This window comes from Mus musculus, chromosome 4 (genome assembly GCF_000001635.26).
Source record: "Mus musculus strain C57BL/6J chromosome 4, GRCm38.p6 C57BL/6J".
Taxonomy (NCBI): Eukaryota; Metazoa; Chordata; class Mammalia; order Rodentia; family Muridae; genus Mus; species Mus musculus.
Genome location: NC_000070.6, coordinates 148,582,731 through 148,594,621, shown reverse-complemented (window position 1 = coordinate 148,594,621; position 11,891 = coordinate 148,582,731). Strand labels below are relative to the sequence as shown.

At 50.1% G+C, this 11,891-nt stretch overlaps 1 protein-coding gene across 1 annotated transcript; it reads right to left on the bottom strand.

The window, feature by feature from the left end:
* Positions 1 to 2: 2 nt before the first annotated feature.
* Srm (spermidine synthase) lies at positions 3 to 3,109 on the bottom strand. Its single transcript, NM_009272.4, has 7 exons — positions 2,836 to 3,109; positions 2,458 to 2,578; positions 2,048 to 2,140; positions 1,181 to 1,334; positions 625 to 854; positions 417 to 539; positions 3 to 335 (listed from the first exon to the last, which is right to left on the bottom strand). Exons 1-7 carry the CDS (start codon positions 3,000 to 3,002, stop codon positions 315 to 317), a joined length of 909 nt encoding a protein of 302 aa, NP_033298.1. The 5' UTR covers positions 3,003 to 3,109; the 3' UTR covers positions 3 to 314.
* Positions 3,110 to 11,891: the final 8,782 nt, after the last annotated feature.

Here is an 11,891-nt window from a genome sequence, read left to right as displayed (position 1 = left end):
GGTCAGAGGTCATGACTGAGCTTGTTATAAATACACATGTATTTTGTTGGGTCACAGGGCATAGGCGGTGCTGTACAGAGCTGGTATAGGCGTGGGGCTGAACGCCACAGAGATAGACAGACAGAGACTGAGTCCACCCAGCAGGGCAGGCCAGGCCAGGCCAGGCCAGGCAGCATCGTGGGGCCTGTAACACTTGGTTGGTGGGCAAGAGTCATCTGGGAGTCTGGTCCAGGACTGGTGGTCCCCAGACAACTTGGAAGATCCTTGGTCCAATCCGATTGAGGTCTCGGGTGGTGTCACAGTGGCACCTGGATTCAGCTTATGTCATTGAGGGCCTGGTGGGACATGAAGGCAGTCAGGAGGATGTGCAAGCTGTGCAGGATGAGGCCCAGCAGGGAGCCTGGCAGGCCACTCACCTTCCGGGTGAACTCGGGCAGTACGAAGGCGGCACGGTGCATGTCCGAGTTATAGTATTTCAGCTGCATCTGCTCCACCTGGGCCTGTGTCAACTGCTGCACTGGCTCCCGGAAGTTGGTGCTCTGGGAACCAGGGACAAAGAGCATCAAGATGGGGCTCTTAGTGCCTGCCCTCGCCCCACCCTGCAGGCAGTCACCCCCAGCTCACCGGGTTTTTGCTACACAGCATGAAGCCGATCTGGCCGCTGGGATAGGTAGGAATGCTACAGTAGGCGTAGTCCACCACGGGGAAGAGAGATTTGCAGAAGTGCCTCATCTCCTTGATGAGGTCCAGGTGCAGCCACTGGCACTCACCCTGGCAGCACAGGATGCCATCTTCTTTGAGTGCTGTCTTCATGAGCTGGTAATAGGACTCCTTGAAGAGGCTCTCAGCAGGGCCTAGAGGGGTAGAGCATGGCCATCCTGCCTGAGACCTCCAGGCCACAGTCACCCACAGCAGCTCAGTGGCAAAGCAGGTGCTGGACCCATGTTTGTGGGATGTGGCCCCCTACTGCCTTAGCACCTGGGAGGCCCTGCATTCAAACCCTCCCCCACTGCACCATAGCACACCCGGATGCTGGCCAACAAGCACAGGGAAGAAGCCAAAGAGGAAGCAGAGGTCACTATGGACCAAGGCTAGACCCCCACCGTCCTCAGGCCTCCATCATCACATGGCTCTAGTCTGGGGCTGCTGTGTGCTGCAGGACGCGCGTGCCCTGGCTCACCCATGGGGTCTGAGGAGTCGGTGATGATGACGTCAAAGGCATCTTGGTTCTGTTTCATGAACTCAAAGCCATCGCCCACGTGGAGAGTCAGCTTTGAGCTGGAGAAGCCAACGGCCATGCCAGGCAGGAACTTCTTAGAGACTTCAATGACATCCTGAAGAGGGGGGAGAGGAAGGGCTGGGCTGGACTAGAGGCTGGGGACTCCTGGTGGGGTTTCTTTGGACAAGTCTTCTCTTTTGAAAACCCTTTCCCCCAGATCTACACCACCTCAGCTCTTCATGGTTTTCAGGCCTCAACTCCCTGCAGACCAAGTCCCATCTGAGCTTCTGCATTTTTGAGAGATGGTCTCAGATAACTCACGCTGGCCTCAAACTCTTGATCGTCCTGCTTCTACCCAAGTGCTGGGGCTGTAAGCATGCGTGGCTGCACACTTCCTATCAGCCTGTGTTCTCCATATCTTTTATCCCTGTCTGGCCTCATCATGTCATGCTGTGTTATGGTGTCTTCTCCAACCCAAACACCAGCTCTACACTCAGGGGCTCACCTGTCCATGGCCGTATCAACCCAGCACCTTGGGTAACACTCAGCATACAGTAAGTGCTCACTAAAACCATGCTGGGTCTCAAGGGGAGATGCCATAAGTTGTTGAGCTCTCTGGCTCTGCCTGGGCTCTGAAAGCACTAAGAGTTAACATCCATGGTGTGGTGTGTGCCAGGCCTTAACAATCTGGTTTTCCTACTGAACCCTCTTTTCAGACTGAGGAAACAGGGCAGGGATGGTAAGAACATTGCGCCTCGGGGTGCAGAGTCAGGATGGGACAGAGCTGACTCTGGTGACTCAAATCCAGGCCTCCTGGACTGCACCCACCTCATCAATCTCGCACTGGACCACCGACTCCACAGAGGGGTGCTTCACCACTTCCCGTAGGACGCCCCCATCTCCACCCCCGATGATCAGCACCTGGGCCAGGGAAGGACAAGTCAGGACTGAGCAGGCCCACTCCCACAGAACCTGATCTTCCCAGCTACAGGACTCTGAGTCATTCTCTACTCTCCAGAACGCTTCTGTGCCACGGGGTCCTTCCTGGCAGCCTGGGTTCCCCTCTCGGGGCTTCTAAGGAGACCAGCTCTCCCAGGAGCTCTATTCATCCTGACCGACCCGCATTTTCTGACAGTCATCTGGGTAGCATCTGCCCCCAAACATCCTCACCTAGTGTCAGCCCGACATGCTTTTCTAGGACCCCGAGCTCAGGGCTGAACCCAGGGGCAATGCGGTACCTTCCGCGGGTTGGGGTGGCTGCAGAGCGGCAGGTTGGCGATCATCTCCTGGTAGGAGAACTCATCCCTCTCAGTACACTGGATGACGCCATCCAGAACCAGCACGTTGCCGTAGGTTTTACTGCGGGCAGAGACAGTCGGGGACGTGGGTCCTGGGACACTGGGAGGTTAGGTCCCTGTCCTCCCTGGGCGTGCACGTGGCCGCCATGGGGTCCAGGGGTGGGCATTCGGGGTGACACGTGGCAGGCGAGCCACGTGTGGGGGCTGGGTGGGTCCCGGGGTCCCCTCGGCTGACGTGTCCCGATAGTGACACGTGGACGCAGGGCCGGGCCCAGCGCAGAACTTCTGACAGCTGCACCGGCGCGCGGCGGGCCATACCTGCGGAAGACGAGGATGTCTTGGTACCGCGATCGCCGGTGGTGAAGCAGCTGCTCCACTTGCAGCGACAGGGCCTGGCCGGGCCACAGGCTGCAGGTCTCTCGGAACCAGCCCTCACGGATGGCGGCGGGGCCGGGCGCGGCTGGGCCGTCGGGGCCAGGCTCCATGGCGGGCGGGCGGGCCGACGGAGCGCGTAGCGGGTTCGGGACTGCAGGGCGCGCGGACCCCCCCCAGCACAACGTGACCAGCTCTGCCCGCTGCCCGCGCCGCAACCTAACCCGCTCGGGGGCGGGGCCTACGGAGGGGCGGGACCCCGGCTCTCCAATGGCGGCGTGGGCCGGCCCGCAGCTTCACCAGGAGTTCATTGGCTCCCCGGGCTGCAACTAGCAGTGATTGGTTGGGCCGTGCTGTCTGTCAGCCGCAGCAGGGTAGTGCGGCCGGCTGCCGGGCCACGTGGGGAGAGGCCCTGGCGGCGGGAGGGTTCCGGGGCGGGCCGCGCCGGCGCAGCGGTTCGAGGGCTGGGGCCCATCCTTGGACCCCCGTAGGGTTTGAGCAGATCGTGTCTAGTCTGGGCGCACATGGGACTTTTATTTACTTGCGAGGATTGTCGCGCCATTTGGCTACTTTGCTCCGGATTGTCAGCCAGGAGCGGGTGGCTGCAGAATAAGAATGGAGCTCTTTCTAAATTTACCAGCTGAGGCCCCGCACATGCATATTCAAAACCAAAAAAGACTGGCGCGGCTTTTTTTTTCTTTTTACAAACTGGGTCTTGCTCCTTGAAGGGTGGGAGGGAACGTGGCTGTTTTTATGAAAATGTCAAGGAACTTATCAGAATCACATTAAGCATGCTAATTACCGAATATTAAATGCTAATTGCTCCATACACAGTTTGAATGCCAAAGAAGGAAGACGAACCACGAATAAGCTATTCCTGACACGGTGTCAGGGACGGTTTCTGACTGATACTCAGCAGCCTCCACCTGGAGTGGGAGCATGTCCCCTTGTCATAACGCACAGCTGAAGGGCATGAGCTGTTGCTTGGAGCCCTGTCCCTGCCTTGGCTGACTTCAAGCTCGCAAACGGAGGGAGGGAGGGAGGTCTACAAAGTTGCTACCAGGGCATCCAGGGTCACAATGGCTCAGATGGAGATTCGTGTCCAGTTTTACGAACTTGACGGGGACAGCATGTGTTGTGTACATAAAAAGATAAAGAGGGGGGCTGGAGAGATGGCTCAGCAGTTAAGAGCACTGAGTGCTCTTCCAAAGGTCCTGAGTTCAAATCCCAGCAACCACATGGTGGCTTACAACCATCCGTAATGAGATCTGATGCCCTCTTCTGGTGTGTCTGAAGACAGCTGCAGTGTACTTACATTTAATAATAAATAAATCTAAAAAAAAAATTTTTTTTTTTTAAAAAGAAGCCGGGAGTGGTGGCGCACGCCTTTAATCCCAGCACTCGGGAGGCAGAGGCAGGCGGATTTCTGAGTTCGAGGCCAGCCTGGTCTACAAAGTGAGTGCCAGGACAGCCAGGGCTACACAGAGAAACCCTGTCTCGAAAAACCAAAAAAAAAAAAAAAAAAAAAAAAAAAAGATAAAGAGGTATAAGAATATGTTTTATGGGGGTGTGGTGAGGGATGGGGGAAGAGGGTGCTTCAGCGGGCCCATGCCAAGGCATCCCTTCCCCCTGAGGGACCAGCTACAAGGTATAGTATAGAACAGTTTAGGGCATGGGGAGGGGAGTTAAGAGGGTAGTAGAAGCAGAGAGAGGGAGAGAGTAGAGAAATAGAGGCCAACGTGGAAAAAGGGGAGGGGGCAGAGGGAATGCAGAGATGCAGAGAGAGGAAAGAATAAGAGAGAAGAGGGCGGGGGGGGGGGGGCGGAAAGCAGCCCTTTTTATAGTGGGCCAGGCCTAACTGTGGGGAGGAGCATACCTGGCTGTTACCAGGTAACTATGGGGGCGGAGTCCAAACAGAATACCAACATTGTGGACTCAAGACTATCTACTGAGCAGCCTCCGTACTTACCAACCAGCACAGTTCTGCCTCTGGGCTATGGATGGCTGTTTATTTGCCAGAGGCCCCGAGCCAGAACGCAGCTTGCCAGAAGGCTAGGGATGCTTCCTGGAGATGGCAGCCCCTGAGGGCGGGCTGAGTTGAATCCATTACATTCCTCCCCTAGGAAGTAAGAGAGGGAGCAAAGTTGTTCCGGAATGTGCCCTCTAGGAAGACTGAATTGACCACACCTGTCAGATTTAGGAAGATTCCGATACTGGAAAAACGGCAAGTAAAGCCAGGCATGGTGGTCCATACCTCTAATTCTAGCACTTAATGAGGCAGAGGCATGTTTGGATCTCTGTAAGTTCAAGGTCAGCCTGGTCTACATAGTGAGTTCAGAACGATACACAATGCAACCCTCTCTACAAAACAAAACAACAACAAAACCAAAAAACTAAAAAGCCAACCAACCCCCAAATCCAAACAAAAAACTAAAGCAAGCGAACCAAAAACTAGGAATGCAAACTCCCCAAACGGTTTTGTCTTAAACAAAACTAAATGAAGCCATGTAAGCAGAAATCTTCCAGAGTGCCCAGTGGCCCAAAGTGCCAGCCAGCTGGGGACCTGGACGAAGGCCTGCGGTTTTGCCTTTAGTCTCACTAACCAGTCCACGGAAAACCACAGTGATATAGACACTCAGAAGCCAGGCAGAAAACTGATTTGTCTCTGAAGTCAGGAGTGCTGATGTGCACAAGGGAAGGAAGGCTGGGACAGTGACAAGCTGAGCCTGTCAGTGAACGGTGGCTGCTGGCCAAGGGGCTGCCACACGGTGGCTGTCACTGTACAGACCGGCCAGGCAGTCAACACTGGAGAGTCTTCTCTTTTTTTAAATGTGCACTGGTGTTCTGCCCGCATGTGTGAGGGTAGTCAGATACCTTAGAACAGGAGTTACAGACCGGTGCGAGCTGCCATGTAGGTGCTGGGAACTGAACCCAGATCCTCTGGAAGAAAAACCTGCCCTCTTAACTGCTAAGCCATCTCTCCAGTCTTAGCCTTTTTTTTTTAAAGAACTCAGCTGGGCTGTGGTGGCACACACCTTTAATTCCAGCACGTGGGAGGCAGAGGCAGGGGGATTTCTAAGTTTGAGGCCAGCTTGGCCTACAGAGTGAGTTCCAAGACAGCCAGGGTTATACAGAGAAACCCTGTCTCGAAAAAAACAAACAAACAAACAAAAAAAGAACTCAAAAGACCTGCCAGCTTCTTCCTCCTAAATGCTAGGTAAGGTTAAAGGCGTGTGTCAGGAAACAGCTGTGGCTGAATGGGAGCATATTTGACAATTATGCCAATTTTCTTTTTCTTTTTTTTTTTTAAAGATTTATTTATTTAATGTAAGTACACTGTAGCTGTCTTCAGACACTCCAGAAGAGGGCGTCAGATCTTGTTACAGATGGTTGTGAGCCACCATGTGGTTGCTGGGATCCGAACTTCAGACCTTCGGAAGAGCAGTCGGGTGCTCTTACCCACTGAGCCATCTCACCAGCCCTATGCCAATTTTCATATGGCACATTAAAACGCTTCTGGCAAGCTGCTTGAGGTGTCCCTGTGAGCATAGGGTCCTTACAGCACTCTCCTGACCACAGACCCCCACAGGCCACTAGGTCTCTCTTCTCCAGCACACCAGCGTTTATACCTACTGTCATCCTCCAGTTGGGTCCTCCTCGGTCTGATCAAGTGATTACCCTGACCCTCAGGCCCAGTGGCCTGAGCTACAGCTGTCTCTGAGCTGCTCAGGTGTCCCTCCCTCCCCGTGCCTGCCTTTTCTGAGAAAGGAAAAATTAAAAACGTTACTGTCAGAATGGTTAGCTCTATCGTTGACATGGCTGAAGCTATCTGGTGAGCAGGAACCTCAAATGAGAGCACACCTCTACCAGATTGGCCTGTGGAGCATTTCCTTAACTGCCAAGGGTGAGTGCAGCCCTCTGGGTGTGGTCCCACCCCTGGGCAGGTGGTAAAAGAGGCTGAACAAGCGATGGGGAGCAAACCAAACCCGTGAGCGCGTTCCTCTATGGCCTCTGCTTCAGTTCCTGCCCTGGCTTCTCTTAGCAATGGACTGGGATTGAGATGTACAGAAGCCAAATAAACCCTTTCCTCCCCAGCTCGCTTTTGCTCACTGTGTTTATCACAGTAATAAAAAGCAAACCAAAACCTTACAGTCTTTGTTTCCCACTTCCACAAGTAAATGTGACTCGTGGGAAATTGGTGGGATAAGGAATGAGGAGTCGATTCATCAGGGTTTCCCTGTGTAGACCAGGTTCGCCCTACAACTCACGGTCTTCCTGCCTCCTCCTCCTGAGGGCTAAGATTACATCCATCTGATCTGGCTTCTTCCTCCCTTCCACTTCTGAGCACTGCCCAGTGGCCACTTCTTGAGTTCTCCGCTCCCTCAGCCACTCTCAATGAAAGCTAACTGCTTACCTTTGTAATCTCCACCCAACCAAGCTTTTTGATTTGTCTGTTTACTTATTTAGAGACAGGGTTCCTCTGTGTAGCCCTTGCTGCCCTGGAACTCTGTAGATCAGGCTGGTCTTGAGATCTGTTTGCCTCTGCCTCTGGAGTGCCTGTATTAAAGGTGTGTGTCACCATCTCCTCTCTCTCTTTCTCTCTCTCTCTCCCTCTCTCCCTTCCTCCCTCTCTCTTTCTCTCTTCCTGTCTTCCTTTCTTTGAAATGGTTTCTTTTCTTTTTCTTTTTTTGGTTTTTCTAGACAGTGTTTCTCTGTGTAGTCCTACCTGTCCTGGAACTCACTCTGTAGACCAGGCTGGCCTCGAACTCAGAAATCTGCCTGCCTCTGCCTCTCGAGTGCTGGGGTTAAAGGCGTGCGCCACCACCGCCTGGCTTTTTTCTTTTTTCTTAAAGCAGTGCTGAGAGCTTTGGGTGCCGCTTCTAGGAATTTGACATTTGTCACTGGGCTCAGACAAGGAAGTTGGCTCAGATACGAGTATTAGAAACGGTGACCACGGGGCTTGGTTAACTGCTTTGCTGAATCTGCCTGTGTGACCTCTTTGCTTAACACTTTACTTACTGTCCTGTGTGATCTCCTTGTTCTCTACTTGGCTTGCTTGTTTATTTTGTCTTTGATCTATGAACTGACCATGTTTTTTGGATGCACCTAGACTGATATAAAAGCAAGCTGGAGAGATATAAACCTGCCCCAGCCTCAGTATGGGCTGTAGTCATGTTAGAATGTTTTTCTTTTTCAATCCTCACTCCCTTGAGACCCTGTTAACTGACTGAGCTGGCTTGGTCGGAGGGTGCCTCCTCCTCTTTGGGCTCAAGTAAAGGGGGTACAGTGAAGGACATGACTGGGAGAGGAGCTCTCGAAAAGGAAAACTTAAAAGAGATTTGGGCCAATGGTGAATAAACCTTGTAAAAAGGTAATGGTAGAATGTAAATGACAATAAAGTAGATTTGGAATAAACGTTGTAAGAATGGGGCAAAGTCATGGTAGAATGCATTTTGTGTATGTGTTTATAGAGTGATGGCAGATTATAGAGGAGCGAAGATAATTCTCATAGATGCTTAGTCTTTGGATCCTGATTAGAGATAGTTTACATGAAGAGAATGAGTTTTAGAAACGCAGTTGTCCCCTTTGTCTGGGACTCTGGCAAAAGAGAAGGAAACTGAACACAGGCTCTCCGAGGGACCTGCTTCCTCTCTGGCTCCTACTGGGGGAATGCTATGTTCTGGGTCTGGGTCCCTCTCTTGTCTATTGTCTGTCCTTGGAGCGCCAATCTGTTCATGTCTGTCAGTTTATATCTGTGTTTTCCTTTTGTTGCATGATTGTTGTTCTACGTTTCATGTTATGAACACTGAGAAATTGCCCTGCGCCTCTTCGCTAGGAGCCTAGCACAGCTGGAGAAAGAAGCCCTGCCACGAGCTGATTGTGGCTTCTATGGTAAGGAAGCTGATGGCTGTCTCTCCTAGAAATTCTCTGTGACTGTGATTATTGGGTTCAGCAGGTGACAAGGTGCTCCTCCCTTGAAATTACAGCTACAGAAAGTAAGAAAGTTTTGTCCAAATAAGTAAATGTGTAGCCACTTCATGTTTGTTTAAATGTATAAATATGTTCTGCATGTCTTGGTTATAGATTATTGGCTTACAAGTTATTGGGTATGATTAAAATGTGTAACATCAGTAACAAAAAACAAAACAAAACAAAACTGGTAACTTGGGGTTGGAGTCATTCTAGACAACACATGGTATCAGCCAAACCTGGGAACAGGTCTTTAAAGATATCTCTAAATTGGGATAATTTTTGTCCTAGAAACCAGACTTATAAGGGACAGGATTCTTTAATGAGCTATTAACAGCTGCACCATCATGCATTCATATATAAGAATTGGCAGCCAGACATTTAACACAAAAGTAATGCACTTGGTATTGATTTTAGAGAAAATGGATTGTTTACACTGTTGAAAATTGGTTTTGCTTCCCCCCAAAACCCAATATCTTCATAAAATAAAAAAAGGGGGAATTAAATCTGTATACCCCAATTTATATATTTTTTTTATTTTAAAAGTTTGAAATTTGGATGCCAAAGAAACGTCTGCTGAGTGTCTATGGCACCCTACAGTTCAGCATGCTTATGCCTAAGTGACATGGAAGGATTCACCTACTGGCACATGGCATGGTTCTGATCAGGTATTAATATGGGGAAGAAGGTATCTTTGTATTTTTTTCCCCTGCAGGATGCCGAAGGAATGTGGTAGCTGCCAGAGTGAGTGGTGAGACATGCTGATTACGGGACAAAGAATGGTGCTGACTGTGAGCTTGCTGCATGCCCTGACAGTGGTGACAGGGGAAAGTTTATTGGGCCTATGTTCCTGACCTACCACTGATACATCCAGCAGTGTGGTCCAGACCAGAGATTCCCATGCTTGGGTCTCCCTGGACAGAGGAGCCAACTTATAATAAGACTAAGACTTTCAATGCATTTGGTGATGGGATTTGTTTGCTCTGTGAAGAATAGTATGGGTGTATTTCTGTGTTTCCTTAAAATTGGAACCTTTTATTAATTGGTCATGTTAAAATTACTTTTGTTTCTTCTATGGTATTTAATGTAAGTTGTATTGATTATACACTTTCTAATTGTGTTAGTGTATTGAAATCTGGCATGCCTGTTATGGTGGTCTGTCAGTCAGCGTTTGTTTTATTGCCTGTGAGCACTGTAAGACCTTGGTATTCTGAAAAAGACTTGCAAATACTGGAAAAAAATGAGTCAGACTTTAAGTAAAAGCAAGAGGGTAGTGGGTTTGACACTAATAGCTAGCACTACTGCTTCTGCAATTGCTTTGACACAGCAAACTTGATGCTCTTATTGATACCATTCAAACTATTGGAGAGGAGGTTCAGAGTTTAAGAATATGAAGTCATCTTGAGTCTCATGCTAAATACCAATGGAAAATTCAAAGACACTTGCAGGGTATTTAGAACAATTCTAACACTCTCTGGATAGTTTAACTTTGTGTAAAGAGATCATGAATCTAAGGAAGACAAAGCTTAAAGTAAGCTCAGTTCAAGAATGCATGGCATTGCTTTTATCTCGGCCATCCTGAACCATGGCTTTAGGTCAGTGTTTCCATCTTGGTCAAGCTTCAAGAACGGCTCATATAGCTTGATCATGCTAGCCCTTGTCCTGTGAATACTTTTATTCCTGCCCATTGTGATAAAATTCTCCTTTAACAACATCAACATGTTGGCAGTCAAAATACATGGCTCCAAACTAAAAAATGAACCCTCAGGCAGAGTTATTAATCTAACAGGCTGGTGGCCAAAGGCGGGTAATTTTCTGTACAGTGCCTTACGGACCTAAGACAGAATTACATTGTTTTTGAAAATGTAAATTCCAAGATGGGTAAGGAAGGCATTCTTGTCAGATTCACCTAAGACAGACCCAGTCTTGTTTATGAAATAAAAAGGGAGATGTTGAGAGCTTTTGGTGCCACTTCTAGGAATTTGGCATCTGTTACCGGACTCAGATACGAGTATTAGAAACAGTGACCACGGGGCTTTACTACTTTGATGAATTCTTTACCAGCGTCTCATTATATAACACAGGATGGCCTGGAATCTCAGAGATCCACTAACACTCCACCTTCCTTGAGGCATGTACACCACACCTGGCATGTAAGCAGGGTGAATGGGGCTGAAGGATGGCCCAGCAGGTGTCACAGGGTCTCTATTGCTTCAGTGATGAAACACCATGACCAAAACAGGAAGCTGAAGAGGAAGAAGGCTGGGGAGGAACCGGTTTATCTGCCTCACACAGCCGCACTGCAGTCCATCACTGAAGGAAGCCAGGAGATAAGTGGCAAAGGTACTTGTCACCAAGGCTGATGACCTGAATTTGATTCCTGGGACCACAACGTGGAGAGTTACGACTCCCACAAATTGTCCTCTGGCCACATGTACTGTGGTGTGCATGCCTCATACACATAAAACATTTTAAAAGGAAAAAGCCATTCCATGTCACATTATGAATAGTACAAAGGATGCCCTGTGTGACACATCTGTAATTCTGGCATGCAGGACGTAAAGGCAGGATAACCAGGAGTCCAAGAGCATTCTTGACAACACAGTGAGTTTGAAGCCAGGCTGGGCCTTAAGCCCTGTCGGGTTGTAGAGGTGACTCAGTGGGTAAAGGCACTTGCCAACAAGCCTGGCGACCCACGTTAACAGAACAGATCCCCATAAACTGTCCTCTGACTCTCACACTAGATTGTGTGTGCTCTCAATGGAGGGAGCGAGCGTGCGAGCACAACTGTGCAAAGGGAAAGGTGAAAGGGCTGGGAATCTCTCTCTGTGCAGACCACTTGCCTGGCAGCGTGAGACACTAAACTCAAATCTCGGCTGAGAAGACCTGGGTGTGGCGGCACACTCGCCATCACCATGGTCTGGAGGCTGAGGCAGAATGGTAGCCTATGAGTGTGAGCAAGCCAGGGCTACACACTGAGACCTTGTCTTGGAGAAAGGGGACAGTACTGCTAGGTGCAGTGGCACACACTT